This window comes from Anabrus simplex, chromosome 2, assembly GCF_040414725.1.
Source record: "Anabrus simplex isolate iqAnaSimp1 chromosome 2, ASM4041472v1, whole genome shotgun sequence".
Lineage (NCBI taxonomy): Eukaryota > Metazoa > Arthropoda > Insecta > Orthoptera > Tettigoniidae > Anabrus > Anabrus simplex.
This window is the reverse complement of record NC_090266.1, coordinates 614,768,067-614,795,262: the sequence shown is the minus strand read 5'-3', so window position 1 is coordinate 614,795,262 and position 27,196 is coordinate 614,768,067. Positions and strand designations below refer to the sequence as shown.

General features: G+C 37.6%; 1 protein-coding gene across 2 annotated transcripts in view; it reads right to left on the bottom strand.

Annotated features, from left to right (window-relative positions):
* The window catches only part of lgs (legless), a 381,497-nt gene that overhangs the window by 111,006 nt on the left and 243,295 nt on the right, over positions 1 to 27,196 (bottom strand). For both annotated transcript variants that reach the window (XM_067141019.2, XM_067141020.2), the window contains one exon: positions 6,113 to 7,000. In XM_067141019.2, coding sequence (XP_066997120.2) covers positions 6,113 to 7,000 — 888 coding nt within the window. The remainder of the gene's footprint in view (positions 1 to 6,112; positions 7,001 to 27,196) is intronic.

The window sequence follows — 27,196 nt, the reverse complement described above, 5'->3', positions numbered from 1 at the left end:
AAGGCTCTAAATCTAGCGACTAGTCTCCAGAATTGACTAGACTGATGTGAACGAACACGAACATAGCATGCGAGAATGAGAGATTGACAATCGATACACAGGTTTCAATAAACATCGCTCATATTTCTCGTAATAAACATCGATATTTTATCTGAAATTGGCCAATGAGCGAAAGACTTCTGGCCACTGGCATACACAGCTGAAATGGCGGGATTTGAAAACAAATGTTTTGAAGTTCACCAGAAAATAACCTAATATCGGGAGAAAAAATAGAATAATCGGGAGGCAGGAAAAACTGTTGAAAATCGGGAGTCTCCCACATAAATCGGGAAAGTTGGCAGGTATGCAGATGAATATAACAGGTAATTATGAAAATAAAAATATTTGGCATAATGAGAACTCGAACCTACTTACCTGACATTACAAAGCAAGCGCCTTAGCCATTAGGCTACGACACTGTTTGGGGTGACGCAGATACATATAGTAAGTTATACCTGTCTGAAAACTGAGAAATTAAAATTGGAAAATTAAAGTCCATTTGAGATGATTTCCAAAAAAGTTTTGATTTTGTATCCTTGTAGAGTCTCTTCACGAAAGCTTGACATATTGTCCCCAACGCTGTACATGTACCGTTGCAACTCAAGGAAAGCATTCATGTTCAAAATCCTGCAATACAATACCGATCAGTGTTACTGTATCATGCTTTTATCAATACAATAAGCTAATTTAAGCTGTAAGTCACCAAAAACAAAACTAATAATGTTCAGCTCTCAAAACTGACTAGCAGGAAAAGTGTTATCAGACATATGACCGCTGAAGCCGTGGTATTATGGGTGGTAGTAATAAATTCCTCATCGGATGTGTATCGTACTCCGAAGTCTTCGCAAACGATGAACGATGCCTTGCTCCCCTCTCTGGATAGTGTGCAACAAGTACAGAATAATTACGATGCAATTTATATTGCTAGTGACTTCAATCATGAAATTACTTGGTCTAGAAATGCCGCCCCAGTACCAAGCAGTCCTCTTGCTAGTAGTTTTCTCTCCACCTTCTACGATATTTTTCTCCACCAGTTAGTGTTTGAAGAGACTCATATTACTCAAAATACCCGTTCCACGCTAGACCTGTTCTTTACCAACTCCGTATCATCGGCATTCAAATTTGCAGCACTTTGAAATGGAACAAGCATGTTGAGGAAATAAGGTGCAAGGCATACAGAGTCTTGGGATTCATCCACAGATCTCAACTGAGAGGCAGAAAGAAAGCAGTTCAGACAGGCTATTTGGCATTAGTACGGCCATTACTGTTGTACGGGCTTCCTTCCTGGCACCCCACTACATTGGAGAACACGATGAAACTAGACGGAGTTCAACGTCGAGCAGAATAACTAATTACTCAACACGGTCATTTAAATACAGCCAGGACACTGCCCCCGTAACAGCTCTCTGTAAACAGACAGACATTGCTTTTCTGAGCAAATCCCTCACAGGTAACATTAGTATAAACCCTTTCAACTGCTTACAGCTGAACTATCGTTCCGTTCAAAGAGGTCGAGGTGTGCCCCTTTTCTCTCCATTTGCATGAACAGTATCATATCAAAGTGGCTCCTTTATTCGTTCTGCTCGGCTGTGGAATGAACTTTCACCACAGATAAAGGAACTACTTGCAGAAAATTTTTGTAAAGAGGTAAATGAAATGTCGTGTGGCTTTTAGTGCCGGGATATCCCAGGACGGGTCCGGCTCGCCAGATGCAGTCTTTCTATTTGACACCCGTAGGTGACCTGCGCGTCGTAATGGGGATGAAATGATGAAGAAGACAACACATACACCCAGCCCCCGTGCCATTGGAATTAACCAATTAAGGTTAAAATCCCCGACCCGGCCGGGAATCGAACCCGGGACCCTCTGAACCGAAGGCCAGTAAGCTGAAAAAGAATATACATACTGTATAACAAAACCTTCTGCACATAACAATTTTCCTATTTTGCGAAAGTTCAGGATGCACGGGAGGACGATTGAAAGTTTATGTGTGTGAGAGAGAGAGAGAGAGAGAGAGAGAGAGAGAGAAAAACAGGTCTTGTGAATTACATAGTATGTGTGTGTGTAAATACAGTAACTGTATATAAGCACACCACGTAGAATATAATTGTATATTTTAATATTGTAATTTTAAGTCGGGATGGAGGCACGTTCGTGTATGTGCGGCTATGCCCTTTCTCCATTCACCATCCCTGAATTGTACCTACAATTTGTGGAAAATTAAGAGCGGCATAAGAAGAAGAAATTTAGACTGGGACAAGAACGCGGAAGAGAGAAGGAAGAGGGAAGGAAAGAGGAAGATGGAGAACTGCCATAAATACCCTGACCTAGCAGGAGCTGGATAAGGGGAAATGAATAATAATAATAATAATAATAATAATAATAATAATAATAATAATAATAATAATAATCGTGTTAAGCAGATGTAGGCCAAGGCCCTTCAAGGGCTGTAGTGCCATGGGTTTGGTTTGGTTATGCAGATGTTCAGCAGGTAAAAGATTTTGTAACAGCATTTTATTCCATTGAAGATTACGCAAGACGATTTATTTATTTATTTATCTAGATTTTCCTGTTATGTTAAGTATTATTTTATTTTTTGAGAAGGACAAATTATAAAGAATTTCAATTTTTCTAATGGATAATTGCTTCCTTTTATGTTATGTAAAGCCTTCCTGTTATTTTAAATAATGACTTCTAGTCATTCCGTACGGTTTACATTCTGTTAATTTATTCTATTATTTACTTCAGATAAATATTCAGCTTCTTTCAAGGTTATTTTAATAGCTTAAATTATTATCAAGTACAGTAATTAGCATTATGAGCTCGGGATAAAGAAAGGTGTTACAATGTGGAGGCAGATTTTCATCCTCTGCTTAGTACATGACGACGTCTCTTACTGTTTGAACCAATTGTCAAGGGTTGTCCTATTTTTTGGTCAAAGGTGGCCTTGCAGTGTATTGTGATTGTCATTATAAAATCTGTTGGTGTGTTAACATGTTGTGATGCAGTGTGTGACGTCTTGGTTATTGGCTTGTAACTAATTGTATGTGATTTGTGTTTGTGCTTTTATTTGAAGTGGGCTTTATTTTATGGAATTTAAATATTCATTTTAAACCTCTTTCTTAGGTTGCACATTATTACTGTATTTAGATTTTACTTATGTTGTGCTTTAATTTTACTACTCTTCAAGTTGTGCTTGGTATGCAGAGATGCCAAACTTTAAGGTGGTCATCTATAGTATGAATCTTAAGAGATGGCGGGGAATGCAACATCTCAGGCAAATTTATAATATGCAATTTCAAACAATTTCAACGTCTTTCTATTCCTGCAAGTTAAAAAAAAACCACACACTAACATAACTATGTTACTTTTCTTGCAGCATCCTCACAGTTACTTATTTTGCCTCACAGCAATCCTTCTCTCCTTTTGATTGTAGATCTCAGAGCATAATAATATTTTTGCTTTTTTCACCAGGAGAGCACAAAGAGTTCTTGTACTCATATTTGGTCAATGTGATTCTTGTAAAAAATACTGAACATTCAATTAGTTGAAGAATTCCTATGGGGTATCATTAACACATTGCTGACCGGAAGCTTGAGCTTGTCACATACCCTGTGGACCGGACATCTTTCTACTAAGCATACTAGGGTGCACTTGATTATTATAAAAATGTACATAAAGTTGTTATGAGTACTCAACCAATGCCCCTAGTAGTACTTCAATATATCTAGGATAAGCAAGAAAATGCGCATTAATTCAACAACACATCATTAATGTTTACATCGTTGTCGTCGTCAGAGTAACTTGAATAAATAAGCACACTAGGTAAATTATGGCGTGTAGAGGCTTGAATATCACTTCCACTATCACTCTCACATTCAGTTTCCACTAATTCATTATCACTACATCCATTTGAACAATCATTGGCATATAATTCTTATCGTCATCAGTTAACACCGTATCCCGCAAGCACTCCATCTTGTCATTGACTGAACCGGCAGAAAGAAAGTCGACGTTTTGAAACTAAATCAAAGAATAAAAGAGGCCGTGAATAACAGAAAAGTGGCAGATATACATCTAAGATTTATTCTACTCAATGTGCAAGTTCGAAATAGTTCAATATATGGTTAAGAGAGGTCACAGGAAGACCGAAAAAAAAATGTCGTGAATAAAACTGAGATTTCTCGGGGCCCGTCACCTACGGCTGGCGAGCGTACTACGAGATTTCTTGGGGCCCGTCACCCATGTGTTAAAACAGTAAGCATCAAATTAATGTTTCCAGAAGCATGTTTCGGCTTGGAAATTTTAGCCCAAACTAGATCTATTGTTTCACAGTTTGAAATGTCTTAATTAAATAAATCTGCTTGGCTGCTTGGTGGGAAGCAAATTCTCCATTCCACTTCCAGTTTGTCCTGGTCAGTGCTCTCAATTGTTTTGAAGGGGGAAAGAAAAAACTGATGAAAAAGTAATTGCTCTCAACGCAACATCCATTATTTCTGCATGCTCCACCACAATCATGAAAAGAGAATTTGTCCAAAATGTAGTTGCATGGTCTAGTGAAGAAATTTCTTACCAATTTGAAGAATTGTCACGACATCTGTCATCTTTTCAGCTTTCACAAACCTCATCATTAAATCCACTTTTTTTTTTTGCTATTGGCTTTACGTCGCACCGACACAGATAGGTCATACGGCGACGATGGGACAGGAAAGGGCTAGGACTGGGAAGGAAGCGGCCAAAGGGAATATAAATAATTTTCTATCCATGGGACCATCGATATATCTCAGTGAGCGGGAGATTTAGCGCCATCGATATTGAATAGTCGATGCACCTAACACAGGTGGCCCTCATCTGTTATGGCAGCAGAGCCTTTGGTGGAAGAACTGAGAACTAATTATTTCATGATCACATGCAGTGAAATATACAGTGAAAGAAAGAAAATCTTCACCAGACTGCAAAGTAGTGCACAACCATGTCTGATACCTTTGCATGGCCAAGTGGAAGTGATCTAGAAAATTTTGGTATTGGTGAGATCTTAATGTTAACAGAACATTTCAAAAAACTTGCAAAATGTGAAAATGGTGGTAACTACATACAATGCATACAAAATTAGTGGTATGAGTTCAATGTTCTAGGAAGAGGGGAAAAAATTGTTTGAACTGTTGTAGTTTGCAAGCAGTGACTAATTTGCTATTCTGGGATAGCTACTATCTACTGTGTCTCTTCGTCCATGTGAGTGAGGATTTAGTCAGATGAACTTTATAAAAGACAGATTTAGATAGTCATTAGAAACAAACATTTTGTGTGATTTGGTTATCTGAATGGACCTGAAGTACAGGAATTTGATCCTAAAAGGACTGTGGACCAGTGATTTTTTTTTTTTTTTTTTTTAGTAGAAAGAGAACAAGGCACATCCATGGTCATAAACGATCATGCAAGAATTGGATCATTATTCTGCAAGCTTGGAAGTCTATGTTTAATATCTTTTAAATTGTGCAAAATAAAGCCGACATTAGCATTTACAGCTAATAGTACTACTATGTCTCTTTAATATAGTATTTCTGGAAGGTTTCAATGTTCAGATTAGAAAAAGTAATACCGAGGTCAACGAAAATAGAACATCATGATTAGGTATTTATAGGTATCAGATTGGTGGGATCCTCGCCGGCTTCCAAATTCAGAGAAAATTTCTGCACCCCTGCTGTTTTAGAGCACACGAATGACCATAGTTCCACAAATAAAGTTCAAAATATATCTATAATCTGATATTTCTTATTCTCCACTGTTAGGGCCTGGTTTAACTGGAGAGGGCAGAAATAAATTTTCATCAACTTAGATTCATAATTTAAAGAAATATCTTGCAGATGAAAATAAGTGACTTACCGGTTACGACGGCAGTTGAGAGCACATCGGAAGGGAAATCACATAATCTTAAAATTTTCAGGTGACACTCTGATGAAGACTGATGACAGCACACAATTAACTGATAATAATATAAATCAATAACACTAAGACTATAATAATACTGGTGGTAGTGATTATATATGCCTTACGCTCAAGAACCCACACCTACCAGGCGGCTGATTTGAAATTGTAGTACTAATGGACTGACTGCCAGTTCCTTGTGTCAAGGCTGAAAATTCAGATCCATTTCCAAGTCCATCTTTACGAGATGCAGTTGGCGATAGGTGTGTAGACACTGGTGTGCTGGGATTACTAGCATTCAGCGGTCGACTTGCTGTAGGAGAGTCTATAGATGTATTATGAATGCCAGTAGGACTGGGTCCTGGTCCTAACAAACGATTAGAACCATTACTTCCACCACTCACACCAAACTGTGATCTGTTAGATTCAGAAGGGGAATTTAGACCAGAAGTTGCACGTGGAGAAGGTAAAGATAAGTTTGAAGTAGGATTATTTGGAGAGCTAGGGTTTGGGCTTGGCATTGCAGTGGGGACACTAGCAGATCTTGTGGTCTGATGATAAGGAGGAGGTGGGCCCTGGGTACGAGGGCCTTGTCCTGGTACACTTCTTGTCCCAGAACTTGCAGGTCCACTTTGTTGGGGTGAGGATCCTATAGGACTTCCTAACCCAGACCCAGAAGTAGTCATCACTAAACCCGAGGAACTTTTCTTCTTGCGTTCTTCATAAAACTGATGTTGCAGTTTTTGCCATTCAATTTGAGCTGCAGCTGATGTAGGAGTCATCTGATTCGGACCACTTAAATTACCCAACATCATATTTTTTTGGGGCACCATTCCCCCATTTGGGCCTAAACTAAGAATGGGTCCCAAGCCATGCATCACCATTCCTTCTGAATGCTGTCCCACGTTGCCTCCTTCAGGAATTGGAGCTGGATGTTCAGGAAATAACATCTGCTGCATCTTACGAAGTGTTGCCAGCTGCTCCTCACGATGCTGTCTCTGCTGAGGCGTCAGGTTTTCATCAGGAACTTTTACCCCTGAAGACAATATAATACAAAACAAAAAATAAGAACAAAGAAGATATTGAACACCCTCTACTAAATTTTCAGTAACACAAGTGAACACATCAGTTGTAGAAGTATAAAAATAGCACTTAAAGTGTACACACTGCAAGCCAAGGATAAAAGAAACAAAATAAGTACTAAAAAAAACTATAAAGAAAGGCAGATCCAACAAAAGTTTATATGAATAACGCTCAAACTGAGGAGTGTGAAGGCCTATTTGGACAGGATGCAGAATATTTCTGAATCAATTTTTTTAACTTCTAACATGATTCTCTGCACTGTCTGAAACATTGTGGTTGTCAAAACATATTATACACAAATGGTGAAATTACTTTGTACATAACAAGCAAATAAATTAACTCTTTCTGGTCTAACTGCGAGCAGCAGACAAAATTACGTTCACGCCGCTCTGCGAGCATGGCCGTAGTAAGGTTTGACAATTCGCTAAAAATTGAGAACGAGCTATGCACACATTCTGCCAACTACATCGTGTTTCTTCATGTGTTACTTACGAGAGTATTTCAACAGATGAGAGTATTGTCTAAGTCAGAGATTTTTTTTTTTTTTTTTTTGTATTTGCCTTGCGTCGCACCGACACAGATAGGTCTTATGGCGACAATGGGACGGGAATGGCCTGGGAATGGGAAGGAAGTGGCCATGGCCTTAATTAAGGTACAGCCCCAGCATTTGCCTGGTGAGAAAATGGGAAACCATGGAAAACCATCTTAGGGCTGCCGACAGTGGGATTCAAACCCACTATCTCCCGGATGTGAGCTCACAGCTGCGCGCCCCTAACCGCATGGCCAACTCAGCCGGTAGTCAGAGAATTAATGAGTGTGCATTAGTAGCTGTTGTCATTCGCGGCAAGCAAGTGCTTGAAAGAAGTTAAATTTTTGATATTTTAGGTAATTGTAATCCCTCACATATACAAAAAACAGAAAACTTTACTAATATGTAGATATTCTTACGTATTCGCGCAGTTGTGAAACTCGCGGGAACATACGGAAAACTGTAAAATGAATTCCAATCATAATGAAATGCAAGATGTTCTTCGAATTCTTATCTGAATGTCACTATTTCCATTTGTGAATAAAATTAATATTACATGCTTTCAATATCATCTTCACTAACATCACCTTCCCAGCCAGTATCGTCACATAAAAATATATAAATAAAATTTCATAAGAGCTCCCATTTTTGTTGTTATTACTGTTAATATTATTATTGAACAATTATTATTTTATATCATTTTCATTATTGTTGTTGTTTATAATCTAATGCACATTTTACATGATCAATCTGGGGAAAATATAACAGTACAATCCGTCAGACTTTTCTTCATTCGCAACATATGGTATAATATATAAACAATTTTAAAATCTCCAATGATAGTTGACATGAACTACACAACTTAAAAAAAAACCTAGATCCTCAAACAAGCACAAAGAAAAAGAATCATGCAAATATATCCTACGGGTACAGAGATATAATCTTTCTCAAAACCTTAGAAATGCCCAGTCCAGAACGTTTGTTAGTGATATTCAGGCCCAGAGCAGAATGGGTTGCAATTTGAAACACTTAAAAGGCTTGGCAGTAAATACTTGTCGGCAAAAAATAAAATTGAAAGTATAATTTTTCAATCACGCCCCAAAGAGGAGTCTTTGTTTTGCTAGAAAACCCAGCATGCAGTTAAATCTCAAACAAATAATCAAATGATCGGCATAGTGACATGATTAGTTAAATGTTGTTGTGATTTGTTTTTACGTCGCATGGACACAGATAGGTCTTATGACGACGATGGGATAGGAAAGGCCTAGGAATAGGAAGGAAGCGGCCGTGGTTTTAATTAAGGTACAGCCCCAACATTTTCCTGGTCTGAAAATGGGAAACCAAGGAAAACCATCGTCAGGGCTGCCGACAGTGGGGTTCGAACTCACTATCTCCCGAATACTGGATACTGGCCGCACTTAAGCGACTGCAGCTATTGAGCTCTGTGATTAGTTAAATGGTCTTGCCACCAGACGACATTAACTTGCTGCTACCCTTGGCTACATAAAGGGTCTCAGAGGCTACTCGTACATAGAGGAATACTGCTTCCGAAGTTCGTCAACCACTCGACATACCTCTACAATTTTATACATTGTTGTACTAGGAGATGTTTCTTTCTTTTCAGTTTTGACTTAATCTGTAACTGTGAGGTTAAACAGTCTTTCAAAACCAATTCAGGATAATTTTTTTTAGAAAATACCTGAAAAAAAGATACCATTCTTATCATGAATTGATTAATAACATTAAGAAGTATACAACATTTGTGTTAAAATTCTGTGTACACCCTTAATATAAATGATTTTACACTTCTTAATATTATTCACATGTTTATAATGATATTAATATTGAATTATAATAAAATAATAATTAAAAGTGTGATTTGATAGGATCTGATGATGTTCTTTCAAGAACAAAACATGTAATTGTATTTTAACATATTGACCGCCGCTTGACGCACATGTGCGTAATTGTGTATGATCCAGTTTTTCTTGTCTTTACTGGCCGGCACTGCGATTGGGTTTTGTTCTCAGATTGAGGTTCGAGTTACATGTTTGTGGGGTTATTGGTTTGTGACCTGTTGTTTTCAAACGTAGTGTAATGACTAGAGCTCAGGAGTTGAAGACCTATAAATTGCCTTAAAAAACCTGACAATATAAAAAAAGACCTAAAAACTGGCAAAAGGGCGTAAAAATGCGATCAAAATTAATTCATAATTTTAGTTTTAATTACATATTTAATAAAGGAGAAAATGCAAATTTCTGGTGGAATGCAACATACAGTGCAAAAATATATGAGTGAAATATGCCTTTCCGACAGTACATATTTAGATCAACGTAATTTAATAACAAGGAATTTCATTTTTTTTAAACAAAGTACTTGCAGAATTTAAAATGAAATATTTTCTTCCACCTAGAATAAATTCAGCGAACCTGCAATGGACATCCTGAAGAAAGAAATTGAAATGAGTATGACTGGAATCATATTCAGCTTAACCACACGACGGTTAGAGAAAATGGAATTCAGAAACCTCACCTCAGGTGGCTTTGCAGTATATTGCAATAGTATTCTCCAGGTTCTTAGGTGTAAAGGACTGTCTGTTCTCAGACAGCACGTTGCGAAACATCGAGAAACTCCTCTCCACATAACCCAATGTTAAGGGTTTATACAAGTCAAGAGTCACCTTCCCCATTAAAAATACACAAACCAACATTTTCTCCTTTCAATAATTCACTTATCTTACATATAATTTGATACACCCGGGTTTTGCAAGTACCAGTTACAATTATTCATTTCATTTCCCCTTTTTTCATATGTGGTTCTAATAAGAATATTTACTGGAAAAAAAGATGATTAAGAGGTGATGGATAAACTAATAATTTGAATTGAGAATAGGCAGGAAAAATGAAGTCAAAAGTTGGTGAAGTTGCAAGAACGCCATTAAGACCTTAAGAAAGGGCAAAGAAAGGACCAATAAGCCCAAAACTGCTGAAAAGACAAAAAGGGACAAATAAAACCCACCACTCTATGGCCTACTATGACCCAAAACGAACATATATTATGTTGAGCCTTGTCTTCAGGCACTCAAGTAAAAAAGGATTTTTTTTCTTAACTTCTGGACCCTAGTACATACATCATCATTATAGACCATTATGCCTCTCAGCGTTCAGTCTGCAAGCCTCTGTGAATTTACTAAATGTCGCCACAATCCTCTATTTGCAACTAGTGCTGTGGCCTAATTTAGTTCTATACCTCTTATCTTAAAATCGTTAGAAACTGAGCCTAACCATAGTTGTCTTGGTCACCCTCTACTACTTTTATCCTGCATAACCGAGTCTATTATTCTCCTAGGTAACCTATCCTCCTCCATTCGCCTCACATAACCCCACCACTGAAACCGGTTTATGCGTAGAGCTTCATCCATGTAGTTCATTCCTAACTTAGCCTTTATCTCCTCATTCCGAGTACCCCCTGCCATTGTTCCCACTGAGTGTACCAGCAATAATTCTCGCTACTTTCATGTCTGTTACCTCCAAATTACGAATACGATATCCTGAGTCCACCCACCTTTCGCTCCCGTAAAGCAAAGTTGGTCTGAAAACAGACGGATGTAAAGATAGTTTCGTCCGGGAGCTGACTTCCTTCTTACGGAATAGTGCTGATTGCAACCGTGAGCTTACTGCATTAACATTACTGCACCTTCATTCAATCTTTCTTACTATATTATCATCCTGGGAGAACACACATCTTAAATACTTGAAATTGTCTACCTGTTTCAGCTTTGTTTCACCAATCTGACATTCAATTCTCTTGGATTTCTTACGTACTGACATAAATTTAGTCTTAGAAAAGGGAATCTTCATACCATGCTCACTGCACCTAGTTTCAATTTCCAAGATATTAGACAGCAGGCTTTTGGCATAATCTGCCACTAAGACCAAGTCATCAGCATAGGTCAGACTGCTTACTACATTTCCACCTAACTGAATCCCTCCCTGCCACTTTATACCTTTCAGCAGATGATCCATGTAAACTACGAACAGCAAAGGTGAAAGATTACAGCCTTGTCTAACCCCTGTGAGTACCCTGAACCAAGAACTCATTCTACCATCAATTCTCACTGCAGCCCAATTGTCAACATAAATGCCTTCGACAGCTTTTATTAATCTACCCTTAATCCCGTAGTCGCCCAGCATGGCGAACATCATTTCCCTCAGTACCCTGTTATATGCTTTCTCTAGATCTATGAAACATAAACATAACTATCTATTCCTCCCGTAGCATTTTTCAATTATCTGGCACATATTGAAAATCTGATCCTGACAGCCCGTCTGTGGTCTGCAACCACACTGGTTTTCATCCAATTTCCTCTCAACCACTGATCGCACCCTCCCTTCCAAGATGCCAGTGAATACTTTGCATGGTATACTAATCAATGAGATACCTCGATAGTTGTTGCAATCCTTCCTGTTCCCTTGCTTACAGATAGGTGCAATTACTGCTTTTGTCCAATCTGAAGGTACCTTACCAACACTCCATGCCAATTTTATTACTCATGCCATTTCATCCCTGCCTTTCCACTCTACTTTACCATTTCAGGTCTTATTTCCTATTCCTGCTGCTTTATGACAATGGAGTTTATTTACCACATATTCCACTTTCCCAAGCGTAATTCCAACAACATAAATTTTGTTCTCCCCATGAGCTCAGTTGTTCGTGACACGACCAGGAAGATTTCCTTTTATGATGAGAAGATTTTCAAATTATTCCCTCCACCTGTCCAGTGATTGCCTGAGATCTATCACGAGTTCACCTGAATTACCCAAAACACTGTTCGTTTCCTTCTTCCCTCCCTTCCTACGATTCTTTAATACTGTCGAGAAAGGTTTACCTGCTGGTTGAGAAGCCTTTCCAAGTTATTACCAAACTCTTCCCACGACTTCTCTTTGAATTCAACTATTTGTTTCGCTCTATTTCCTTCAGCTACGTACAATTCACTGTCTGTATCAGCCCATCTTTGGAGTCATTTCCGATTCACCTTCTTTTTAAGTTTACAAACTTCTCTCACTTCATCATTCCACTAAGATGTTCGCTTTTTTCCTTCTTTACACACAGTTGTTCCTAGGCATTCCCTTGCTGATTCTACTACAGCATCCCTGTATGCCACCCATTCTCTTCCTATATCCTCAACCTGCTTCCTGTCCACTGTTCGGAACTTCTCACTAATCATATCCATGCATTTCTGTCTAATTTTCTCATCCTGGAGGTTTTCTACCCTTATTCGTTTGCAGACAGATTTCACTTTCTCTATCCTAGGCCTAGAAATACTTAGTTCACTACAGATCAGATAGTGGCCTGTATCATCGAAAAATCCCCAGGAAACCTGTACATTCCCAACAGATTTCCTGAATTCCACGAAAAGGAGGAAAAGAACTGACTCCACTTTTTATTGTCCTAAGTTCCTGTTGCTGATATGTGTGCAAGTAGGAGGAAGGTAAAAGGTAGGAAAGGGAAATGTAGTGTAGTGGAAAGGAAAAGACAGGTGGAACAGGGTCATGGGAGGGAGAAAAGGGAGGAGGAAGTAGCTTCCGCAGCAGTGAGAGAAGACAGTGCTGACCAAGAGGGGAGGGGTTCAAATGAGATGGGTAGGGTTGAGGCTCTGGTCATGGGGGATTCCATCGTTAGATATGTGGGGAAAGTGTGTGGAGGAAAGGGAACCAGGGTAAAGTGTTATCCAGGAATCAGGTTGAGGCAGATATTGAGGAAAGTAGAAGAGAAGGAAGAGGGAAAGGAGATGGTGGAAGTGTTTCACGTTGGTACTAACAATGTAAGGCAAACAGGTATAAGTACCAACATAGTTGGGGATGTGTGTGATCTGGTAAATGCAGCACGGATGAAGTTTAAGGAAGTGAAGATTGTTATCAGTGGAATACTGTGTAGGAGGGATACTGACTGGAAGGTGATTGGGGATTTAAATGAGACTATGGAGTGGGTATGTGGGAAACCGGGAGTGAGATTTCTAGATCCTAATGGGTGGGTAGGAGACAGGGATCTGCGCTCAGATGGCCTTCACTTAAACTGCAGTGGAACATATAAGTTAGGAAACTTATTTAGAAGGCTTATAGGCAGGTACATTCAGGGAAACAGGGTGGCCTAGGGAGCGGTGTTAAGTGAACAGAGAACTGGAAATCAAGTAGGGATGACATTAAAATGTTAGTGCTCAATTGTAGAAGCATTGTAAACAAAGGAATCGAATTAAGTAATTTAATAGATATATACTTACCAGATATTGTAATAGGAGTTGAATCATGGCTGAGAAATGATATAATGGATGCAGTGTGTAGATGGTATTAGTGATCATGAAGCTGTTTTTGTCGTAGTTAAAAATAAATGTGAAAGAAAGGAAGGTATTAAAATTAGGACTATTAGGCAGTACCATATTACTAGGAAATTGAATCTAGCAAAGACGTCAGCTAAGGATAACATGATGGCAAGCATAATTGGTGGTCATACAAATTTTAGTGAAAAATGGAAGGGTATGTATAGGTACTGTCCCCTTCAAATTTTGCCTACGATAAGTATTAATTGTATCTGCGAGTGCAAGATTATTATTCCATTAGCACGGGCGATATTCACCAACCCTGTGTTATTGAGACATTCTCACCTGTACGGAACTGGTCTTGCTGGCGAGGGGAGCGAAATATTGATTTTTTTATCAAGCTGTCCCCACGTGACCCACTGAGAGGAGCCAAGGTCGCCTCGATATGAATCATGCATATCCAAGTCTCAGATGGAAGTACTTTCGAAAATTGTAATAGCCTATCAGACACTAGACGACGGCCAATTACGGACCATTATGGTGACACACCCTCGTTCTGAATGTGCTTAAATACCCACGTTTCCAGAAGAAATGCTCTTTATATTTTATACTCTGATACTCTTACATTCACGACGCAGACGCTCCTTGGATTAATTATTCGGCAGTACAAATCAACTACCCTTCATTAATATTTGAATCAACGAGTCTGGCAGATTTTCACGGGCAAAGTTACATGTTATTCATCTTTAAAATTCATCGCATGTGTGTGCAGAATACCTCCTAAAATTGCTTGTCAGTTTCAGCTTCTACTGTGGGAGAAGAAGAAAGACGATCGCCACGTGTTGGATCGAGTGTTTCAAGATGTTGCTACACTATGAAGAGAAAGCCTACCACAAATCTGCATTGAACATCATGACTACAATGGTGTGCTAAAATGTAGGCAATCTCTGACATGGGGAGATAGCGACCGGAGGCAGATAACCCACCACATGTTGCAGATCATCGGCAGAGATCCAGTTTCATCATTCATTTAAGTACTCTTTTTCTAATGTTTAACTGTTCATCTTTGTAGAAATAATGCTTACTTATCCATTAGTGGAAATATTTCTTCTAGTCTTGCAGTAGTTTTGAATATTTTCACCTTCTTTCACATGGGATATGTTAGTATTGTCATTTGTGTGTGAGTGATTATTGGTCTCTATTAGAATAGCTAGAGCGTGCGTGTCTTCTACGATTATTCTAGCTGTCCCATTTAATAGTCTAGTGTGATTTTAAAATCATTGTCCTCACCGATAATTAATAATTCAATTTTGAAAATATTTTTTTTACAGAAGTCGTGTGGGACAGATTTACGGCATGTTTTGTCACACCGGATTTCTATATAAAATTTTCTTCCTGTATGATTTAAGGCGTGTTAGTGTCATTTGGCATATTGTCGAACCCTAGTTTGCGCGAATTTGAGATCTAGCACATCTAATAATAATAATAATAATAATAATAATAATAATAATAATAATAATAATAATAATAATAATAATAATAAATTTTCATCTTGGGTTAAATAAATGAATAAGGGTCTTGAGTTTAAATATTGCTTGATCTTGTGTGTAAGATGTTAATGTGTACTCAATTAGGATGAATATGAGCCTAGAATATGGCAGAATTTTGACGGACCATTTATTGTAATTTATGGACTTGAGAATGGATCATTTACTGTGTGTTATTGACATGTGAATCCATTTATTGAGTTTTATTTGAAGAATACGTGTTGTTGGACATAATTTCTTCAAGTGGAGCACATGTTAATTGATAGACGTGGAGTTGAGTGATAATAATGTCGTGACTCATGACCCAGGAAAGCGAATGCTAATATTTGACCTGTACTATGTGTGTTTCTGTACACGACAATTTTTCCAGATATCAACCGCCGATGTTATCATGACCAACATTGTAAATTTCACCTTCTTTAACTAAGTGATCATCCAGACTTCATCACATTTCTGAGGGACGTAAATGAATTTTTCTTTACCCGATACAGTCATCGAGAAATTTCAAATATCTAGGATAAAAATCAAATTCAATATTCAAAGATTAGAATTTGTGTAAATAATGTAAATAATTCTTGTGTGCCTTAGTGTGAATGCTGTGTGTGTGACTGATAATTATTTCAGTGAATTGTGATATTTTTCTGTGACTATGGTTTTGACCCGGCCACGTGTTCGTTACGTTGGGTCCTGGTTATCAGCATCGTTGTTTGAGTTGATCTAACTTTTTAAGAGTTAAACCTTTAGTGAATTTTATTTTGAATTTAAGTAGAGAAAGGTTCGAAATATCATACAGTAATGAATAAGAAAGAATTATTTCAGTGGACGAGGTTCATCATTTCTTTTTGTAAAGCCTACGATGCTAAAATTTTTCTTAAAAGTGTCAGATACTAAAGATTGATATCACGTTTGTTTGATGGAATATTAGAGAAAGTTTCAGAGTAATAATTATTGTACAAGCACGATTTTGTGAAATTAAGTCTGATGGAGAAACTTTTGAGTAATATTTTCGACAGAATTTTGGTTTCTTTATTTTTTTCAATTTAATTGAGATAATGTTTAATTCAGTACGTTAAAGGAGTAAAGTTTTCCTTTGAGATAATGAATGTAGACATAAATAGATCTGATATATAGACGTTCAAGACAAATATGAATCAGGCAGTCTTTTTATTTTCTTTCAACTTGTAAATAATGACGACATTATTGAGAGGAGGTCCTCCCATGATTTTTTTTTGTGTGTGTGTGTGTGTGTCGTTGAGCCAGAAGTAGGCTAATATCCATCTGTATATTTGCAGAATTAATGACGTCAAGGATATTGGAGAAATTAAATGCTGTATTGAATGAACTGGAGGAGAAGAGAAAATAACTAACCAATCAAGATTTGTTTAATTTAATTTGTTATTGTTGAGTGCTAGTTTATAATAAATGTCAAAAACCTGTTGTTTGATATTTTTGGTATTATTGTCGCTAGTCCTCGTCTCTTTCCCTGCCTTAAAAAATAAGCAAAGCCAGACAATGAATGGTCCATCCGTGAGACTCTCGTTCTCCGGCCGAGCAAGCCCGGTAAGAAGTGGGCAGTATTTTAAGGCAGAAACAGGTTCAAAGAAGAACATTCCAGGAATCATTAATGAACAAGGGGAGTGTGTATGCGAGGAACTTCAAAAGGCAGAAGTATTCGGTCAGCAGTATGTAAAGATTGTTGGTTACAAGGATAATGTCCAGATAGGGGATGTGAGTAATACTAAAGAAGTATTAAAATTTACCTATGATAACAATGACATTTACAGTAAGATACAAAAGTTGAAAACTAGAAAAGCAGCTGGAATTGATAAGATTTCTGGGGATATACTAAAGGCAATGGGTTGGGATATAGTACCATATCTGAAAAACTTATTTGATTATTGTTTGGTTGAAGGAGCTATACCAAATGAATGGAGATTTGCTATAGTAGCCCCTGTGTATAAAGGAAAGGGTGATAGACGTAAAGTTGAAACTTACAGGCCAGTCAGTTTGACATGCATTGCATGGAAACTTTGGGAACATTCTTTCTGATTATATAAGATATGTTTGCGAAATTAATAACTGGTTCGACGAAAGGGAGTTTGGGTTTAGGAAAGGTTATTGCACTGAAGCTCAGCTCGTAGGATTTCAGCAAGATATAGCAGATATCCTGGATTCAGGAGGTCAAATGGACTGTATTGTGATTGACCTATCTAAGGCATTTGACAGGGTAGATCATGGCAGGCTACTGGCAAAAATGAGTGCTATTGGACTAGAAAAAAGAGTGACTGTATGGGTGGCCATATTTCTAGAAAATAGAACTCAGAGAATTAGAGTAGGTGAAGCTTTATCTGACCCCGTAATAATTAAGAGGGGAATTCCTCAAGGCAGTATTATTGGACCTTTATGTTTTCTTATATATATCAATGATATCTGTCTGCAGATGTTATTTTGTACAGAGTAATAAATAAGTTACAAGATTGTGAGCGGCTGCAGGGTGACCTCAATAGTGTTGTGAAATGGACGGTGGGCAATGGTATGATGATAAACGGGGTTAAAGGTCAGGTTGTGAGTTTCACAAATAGGAAAAGTCCTCTCAGTTTTAATTACTGTGTTGATGGGATGAAAGTTCCTTTTGGGGATCATTGTAAGTACCTAGGTGTTAATACAAGAAAAGACCTTCATTGGGGTAATCATATAAATATGATTGTTAATAAAGGGTACAGATCTCTGCACATGGTTATGAGGGTATTTAGGGGTTGTAGTAAGGATGTAAAGGAGAGGGCATATAAGTCTCTGGCAAGACCCCAACTAGAGTATGGTTTCACTGTATGGGACCCTCACCAGGATTACTTGATTCAAGAACTGGAAAAAATCCAAAGAATAGCAGCTCGATTTGTTCTGGGTGATTTCCGACAAAAGAGTAGCGCTACAAAAATGTTGCAAAGTTTGGGCTGGGAAGACTTGGGAGAAAGGAGACGAGCTGCTCGATTAAGTGGTATAATGTCCAATAACAGACCATTATATTGGTATTATAAGTGGTATGTTCCGAGCTGTCAGCGGAGAGATGGCGTGGGAGGACATCAGTAGACGAAGTTTGAGTGGTGTCTTTAAAAGGAGGAAAGATCACAATATGAAGATAAAGTTGGAATTCAAGTGGACAAATTGGGGCAAATATTCGTTAATAGGAAAACAACAGATAGGGAATCTGCCACCTCGGCGACTGCCCTAAATGCAGATCGGTAGTGATTGATTGAAGTTCACAATGGTGTAGTAGTGACCTTAGGACTTTGTTCAGGATGTGTGGTGTGTTGCAAACAACCTGGAAAACTGCCTGCATTCTTGGTACAAGTTCATCTTCTCTTTCTACAGGGTTCACATAGTAGTCAATTTGTGCAGAGACTATGTGGAACATACGAGAAACTTGCGCATTCCCATCGAGCATTACCTCTGTCTCCCACTTTCCTTCCCTCCTCTCACACACAGCAACATGCAGCAGCTAGCTCTCTGGCATAGCAAATACAGCAAGTTCGTTAATATGAATTGCGCACCCAGAAGTAACAAAGTAACCTCATTTTCTCGAAAAGAAGCAATTTTTCCACCAATCTGATTGCAAAATCATTTTTAATGTAACTCGAAGAACATCCCAGATTCTTCTGTCGACATAATTCTGATACACCCTGCATAATAATGAAAATTGTAATTCATTGCATGGAGTACAAAAAATAGCTTGAGATACCAGTAAACTCTTTGTTGTATCCGGTCAACATACATGAACAAAACAGAAATAAATAATTTCTCACAATGTAAGTTGTACTGAAAATTACCTGGATTTCTGTCCATTGGAAATTAAAAAACTAACACAACTCCATTAATCCATTAGTACTCAGTAGCAACTTTGTTTGCCAAGTATTTAGAAGGTTGTATAAACTGTACATTTTGAAATTCTATCTGTAATACAACAATGGACATAAATGTAAGTTAGTAGTCAATTATTTTGAACTTTCTTCTTCAGTTCATGCTTATTGTCGTGACCATACGGTAGAACACTGCAATGTATGTTTTTCTCTTGCTTGTATTCGTTCGAAGGTCCCAGATTCGAGTGTGTTTGCCCCGAGCGGCGAGTGCTTAACTACATTGATGAGCGAAGTATGCTCGCAAGAAGGACAATTGTAGAAAACAACCGGCAATCAGTTGAATTTGTATTGGGAAGCGATAAAATATCAAATTCACGTTTGTTCTGATTTGTATTTTATTACTTATATTTTATACGTGGTGCCATCTTAGTATTACAAACACTGAATGAATGAAAATTAAACAGGCAATTTTTATCTTGTAAACAACATTAAATATAATTAACATTTCAAACAATACATTCTGATAAAATATAAATAATAAATGAATTAGAACTCCGAACAATGAAACAAAGTAGTAATTGTGTTCTTTCTGTTTATTTAATTCAATGTCGTATATTTTGTTTGCCATTGTAATTTTTTAAATATATACTTTATTCTTGTACACCAGACCAAACGTAAATTAAAACGTCTTAATTAATTAATTATGTCCTGGGGTAAAAAATAACTGATACGGAATAAATGCATTTAAAAAAATTTCCTTTGCGCCGTATCGACACTGATAGATCTTATGGCAACGATGGGATAGAAAAGGTCAAGGAGTGGGAAGGGAGCAACTGTGGCATTACTTAAAGTACAGCCCCCAGCATTTGCCTGGTGTGAAAATGGGAAACCATGGAAAATAATCTTCAGGGCTGCTGACAGTGGGGTTTGAACCCACTATCTCCTGAAGGCAAGCTTACAACTATGCGACTCAAACCGCGCAGCCATTCGATGTGTAAATGCAAAATTAAACTCTGTCTTTTGTTTGAAAAGAAAAGTACTGGTAATGTAAGAATAACGAGTGAGAGCAATAAAATTACATAACGATTTAAGTTCATTGTGTTATGCATTCTATTGCTATATTTAGTGTTTTAGATTCATTTACATTTCAATTATTGTATCAATGAAAATTAAATTTGGACTGCCCTGCTCCATGGCTAAATGGTTAGCGTGCTGGCCTTTGGTCACAGGGGTCCCGGGTTCGACTCCCAGCAGGGTAGTGAATTTTAACAACAATTGCTTTATTCCGCTGGCACAGGGGCTGTGTGTATATGTCATCTTCACTTTAATTTCATCCTCATCACGATGCGCAGGTTGCCTATGGTCGTCAAATCAAAAGACCTGCACTTGGTGAGCCGAACATGTCCTCGGACACATCCGGTACTAAAAGCCAAACACCATTTCATTTCAAATATGGACTTTTCCCAATGTTTCAAAACTAAGGGGGCTGTCACACAGGATCGATCGAACGACTGCGATCAACGACTAAAGAAACAAACCTGCAGAGGGCAGTGGCACCAGTCACACAGCATCGATCGTCAGCGATCAACAACGAGCGATGAAGATAGACTGGTTTGTGAAAACAAACGTGTCCGTTTTTCAGTCGCAGTCGTTCGATAATGGCGGACGTAACATAGTGGTCTGTTGATGAAATCGAAACATTAATTTGCCTAGTGTACGGAAGCAAAGTGTTGTATAATTCTAGACTCCCTGGATGTAGTAATAGGGAGACCGTAAATTTTGTATAGGATTCTATAGCGTTGAGAATTGGGACGAAAACTGGTAAGTAATTATTAGATTTATTATGATTATGTTATGAGTATTGTTATCTTAGATTAACTATTGATAAAATATATTATACGGAATGGATTGGTAAAGAAAGTTACACTAGGAGACGTAGTAATTATCATTCTTATGACTTAATTGAAGAGATGTTTGGCAAACACAAACAGTGCTTCCCTAACTTCTAACCTCCATCTCATACCGGTACCTAATGAAGTGAACACCACTGTTCACTTTAATGACAAATAAGTGTATGTCATAAGTACTACATGTATATTTTCTTCATTGTTTCAGGAAAAAGTTGTGCCAAAATATGGCAAATTCTGAGGGCTGGGTATCGAACTTGGAGAGATAACATCCTCCCTCTCCTCCCAGGTTCTGCTGTAGAGAAAACAAAAAATGGGTCTACTTCAGTGCCCTCAACTTTCTGGAACCCTTCATTGCTGTAAGAAGGTACAATTCTGTAATATTTTTTAAAAAGTAGGCCTACACTACAGATATGTTATAGTTGTGAAAGAGTGAGGGGAAGATTCAGTCTGTAGGCCATAAGTTTTGCCCATCTGTTCATTAATGTATCAGATATAACTGAAAGTAATATAATATAACCTTACAATCATCTTACTAAAATAAGTATTGAAACTAATAATTTCTTAAACAGAAGGCTTGTGTGCACACTAAAATGTAGCTCCAATTTAGAAGAATTGCATTAATATGTTTTTCATTATTTTCAGTTCTATAGCACACACATCTATGGAAATGGCACCTGGCATAGGAGAGCCTTCTCACCAAGCTAAAATAGAGGAGGAGGAGGAGGAGGAGGAGGAGGAGGAGGAGGAGGAGGAGGAGGAGGAGGAGGAGGAGGAAATAATTTGTGTTGAAGGGTTCTAACTCCTGCAGTTCAGAAATTATTGAAGGGACTTCAACTTCCAGTCCAGTGACTTCTGCTTCTACAAACAGCTCTGCCAGCAGTTAAAAATGGAAGAAACAGAAATGTGAAAGTGACAGTGATGTGTTAAGTAAATATTTAGAAAAGATACTGAAAACGGAAAAGAAAACATAATCAGTGAATTAGGTTGAAGGGTTTACAGACTTAACATTCAGGAACTGTTGTATACAATGTTAGACCAAGAAAGAAAATAATAAAATTTATGTCCTTGAGAAATGTTCTACCTTTTTAATTAAATCAGTTTTCCTTATACTTATCTATCAATATTTATTGGAATCCTCAGTGAGTTATGCGTATTAGCACCTAGTGGGAAAGTAACCTTAACTACAATTTTTATTAATTATTAGCATTATTACAACATCTTAATTTGTATATTTTATGCGGTAGAACATGTATAGTTTAAAAAAAAATATAGTAGTATTTTGAAATACTGGTAGTAAGTCCTTTCTGTGTGTATGTAGCAAGCAGTTGAACAACACAGGTGGTCTGAAACCAGACCAGTGTATACATATGAGTAGTTTTGTCCAGGAGCTGACTGCCTTCTTACAGAATAGGCCTACTGTTGATTGCATATGCAAACTCATTGCACTAGGTTTGCTATAACTATATTCAATGTTACTTACTATACAGCCATCCTGGGACAATACATATCCTAAATACCTACTTTAAATTATCTACCTGTTCCAGCTTTGTATACCCAACCTGACATTCAGATCTCTTTTAGGTGGCTTCCCTACTGCCATCACTTTAGTCTTGAAACAACCGATTTTCATGTCGTATTCATTGCATCTTTTTTTCAAGTTGCAAGATATTAGATTGCAGGGTTTCAGTAAACCAAGTCGTTCGCATAGGACAAACTTCTTACTACAGTTATACCTGACAGAATCCCTCCCTGCCATCTTATACCTTTGTAACCTAGGTAGCCTTTATCTTCTCATTCCAAGTAGGCCTACTCCCCAGCCTTTGATACCTGTTTGTACCAGCAATCATTCTCACTACTTTCATGTCTGGTACTTATAATTTATTAATGACATATAGGCCTACTGAGGTTATTAAGGTAGACCCATTATTTTATTTCTTGTGCTGTAGATCCTTGAAAAACAAAGGTGAAAAATTCATTTGTAACAATTTTGACAGGTGTTTCTACCAAAGTTTTGTAGATTTTAATCTACAAAATAAAAAACTGCAGTTTGTGTGATGTGATATTAAGGGGATATGATGGCAGAAAATGTACATATTTATAAAAAAATATATTCATATGATAGTTACATGCTTGTAATAAAAGGTTGAGTAAATTAATTACCCTGTAAGCTAATCCGAGATTTTACAAGAGCCGTGCACCCTACTCTGTCAAACATTAATTTATATAATCAGTATTTTAAACAGTTTTGACAGGAATAGCAGATATAGCAAAATGAAATCATTTACCACCTGAGCAACAGCCCTATATAACATTCTACTGTAGAGGGCAATAGTATTTAGTTGTTAGGAAGACATACTCTTCACTTCTATAAATAGAAGGCAAGGTGCTTGTCATTAGCACTTATTATTGTTTGCAGTGTTTGGTTCCCATTTTTGGTGAAACTGAAGGCAAAGTTTCATTTTCCTTCAACTGAGTCATAAGGAAAGTATTTCAGGATGGATAGATAAGCTTGGTAGTGTTCACGTCAGTAAAGAAGTTACATACAAACAATTTACAGAAAGGCAAAATCAACATTGAGGTAAGAAAGAGAATCCTACCAGACCTTTGTGGAAAAAGTTGTCACTCTGTACCAAGGACTTTACCAGTAACTAGGATGGAAGTGCAGGATTTAGATTAATAGGTTTATTGCCAAGTGAACAATTAGATCAGCTTGCCAGTACAAAGTTTGAGGAGACAGTACTTTATGCTTAGTGATAAGGGTGATAAACAAGACCTTGTGTGTAATTTAAATGTAGTTGTGACAAGTATCAGTCTATTAAACTGCCAACTTACTCATTAGAACAATATTCCAGAAGCTTTTTCTATATTTTTCAAGTTAGTATACAGAGCACTAGCCTCACCTGAACTCCTCAAGAAATGTACACATGTGTGAATACACAGAACCCTAATGAGAATTTACTTTGGAAGAGTTGTCTATAGATAAGCTTTCTCCACAGCCATTTGGTAAAATTAGCTGCTTTTGAAGCTGCTGTAGTCTTCAATGATATAAATTAAGACAGGATTGTCATTCTTGCAAAGTTTGGATTTGGACCTGGATTCTTTGCACAAAAGATAGTACAGAAATTCAGCAACATGCTTGTCATGAAAGCAATATGCTACTATTCTGAACAAGGCACAATAACAAAGAAGACGAGAGGCAACAAGCGATTTGCAGAAGATCACGAGGGAGAGAAACAGTGTAAGGAACTCCATTGCTTTTCCTTGTTTTCCTTATTTTCACAATATTCAGAACATATGTGCATTTTTCTTTCTTTCAAAATTATTTACAGGATTGTAATGAAACTTGACACACTATTTCTACATTAGGTAATGTAAATGCACATAAATGCATCCATTGTTTTCAGTACTTTTTTATCAATACTGTGTTAGTAGCCTGTAGAATGCAAAAAATTGTACCTGCCACTAATCTTGATATATTTTGCCACGGACATAGTTGTTTCGGAGGTGAACATCGCTTCTGACTTTAAACCTTAAAACATTGTTGTGAATATTGAAATGAGCGATAGTGTCAGTCTTTCCTCAGAACTTATACTTTTCCTAAAATTTGTTTGCCTGATGTCTATTAGTGACTTCATTTTTTCGAAATTCATTATAATTATTGATGGGCGTTCGGTACTAGTTCCTGAATTTTTCTTCGTCATTCTACAACAAAGGCACACGGTGGAATTTTCCACGGCTCTTTACATTGTCCACTGCGAACATCTGGTTCTTTCCTTAGAATCATATCTTCACTCGAATTATCGCTTTCACACAGTTTTTTCCGCTCGTGAATATGAATAACTTACGTCTGTAGCCTGTACGGTAATGGGCGGGAGTGTTAGCTGTTTCCGTGCAGTTGATCCCTCTCTATCGATGACCAGTGTGACAAGGTAAATGAATTTAGTCGTTAGTACTCGATGGCAGTTGGTTGCTCTTGATCGTTCGATGCTCTGTGTGACAGCGGGCTAACTATAATTCCCTTATTAAATGATGTATTTATATGAAATAAACCAAATATTCTTTTCAGCTGCAAACAAAATCAATTACATGCAACTATTGTGAATCAACAAAATATCACTGACTCTGTCTGGGTGAAGAGTGCTTCTTCTGTCTTACAACAGATATCCAAGCAGCACTAAAATTTATCTCACTTGCTGCACTAGATACAGGAATAGAAATTTTTTTTGCGCAATTGTTGCAAGTTTGAGGTAAGCAGTACAGCTTTTATTCCACCATTTCAGTGGATTGTCATCATCAATTGCATCTCTGGAAAGATAAAGGTCAATTTTGTATTTGCCTCATCAGTTTCAGTATCGTGCCTATCTGCAAATAATGATTTAATTCTTTGCTAGGTGACTGGAGTGTTTTTATGACAGATGCACCTAAAAGAAGTACAACAAAAATGTGAATACATTATATTGTAACAAAATAAAAGTATACATACACATGACTTATAGCCATACCATCACTGGGGTTGGGGGTATCAGAGCACTTGTGCTTTACAGCACTAAACAAATGTTCTTTCTTCTCTTGGGGAAGATTTAGTTTACAAAAAGATGGCCATAGAAAAGTACCTATTTTATGCACTTCTTCAGATGCTTTCTCGTGCAAGTAGTGGAGTCCACATCCTTTCAGTTTCACAATCTTCTGTGACAATAATAACAAATGTAATAAAGACTTGTGCAGGAAAATGCTGATCATAGTAGAGTACATCTGTTTTTATAGGTGCCGAGTAAAGTTTAAACATATTGCAGGGAATCTATATCTATATCATCTGATAGGGCAAACATCAACTTTTGCAAAAGAGAGAAAGTCTCTCACAGTGCACTGGCACTGCCGGTATCTTCAAATAGCCTACGCACTGGCGGACACGGCATGCACTAGCCATGCTTCTTGGTAGGTGTGTTATTTACCAACTGATGAGCCCAAATTAGCACACTGGGGCAAAATGCTGGCAACAGGAATAAGTTAGCCTGAAAATTTATTATGTCCAATAATGGACCCATTGTATTGTTATTATTGATTTACTCATTCGAGACAAATACTTCAGGTTCTCTAAGGGAACCACTATCCATATCATGTCCCACCAGGTCGTTAATCTTCCAACTTATCTAAGGCACTTTTTGAGTTTAAGTAAGCCTCAGGGAGATAGTGGGTTCGAGCCCCACTGTTGGCTGCCCTGACGATGGTTATCCGTGGTTTCCCATTTTCACACCAGGCAAATGCTGGGGCTGTATCTTAATTAAGGCCACGGCCGCTTCCTTCCCACTCCTAGGGCTCTCCTATCCCATCGTCGCCAGTAATTCCTATCTGTGTCGGTGCGACGTAGAGAAATTGTAGAACAAAAAAAGTTTAGGTAACTCAAAAATTGTATCGTATTGTATAAAAACTGAATTCAACATTATTTTGCAGCAATGCCTGTGGTGACATTTTCCTAATTTACTTCCAGATAAAGTTCATCAAAAACGGGCTTCAATACTGTTTTCAAACAATGTGTGATAGATGGGTAGTGACTGTAAGGTTCAAGGGCCTTCAAGATATTTGATTCTTGATTGGTCATGAAACAGATGTTCGATGAGCTTGTCTTTGATTTCCTCTCTGCTATTTTCTCCAGTTTCTCTTCCTGTCTGGGAAACGGATATCGCTAAGACAAGACTTTTCATTGTCCATTTAGGATCAACCTAATGAGCATCTTTGGTCTTATATCAACGGCCTTTGTTTGTGTTATGCAAGATGGTTTCAGAATGGGGTAGAATATCACTGACATTTACTTTTGCATACTGTGCACCAATATTTACTAGTTCTTGCGATATCTCACGAAAATCATCACCCAATACGACAATGAAGGGACTTAAGTCAGAAGTGCATATTTTTAAATATTTCTGTATAAGCAATTTTTTAACAGCTTATGATACAGTACTCTGTGTTCTGTCGACATGTACTTTACAGACAGG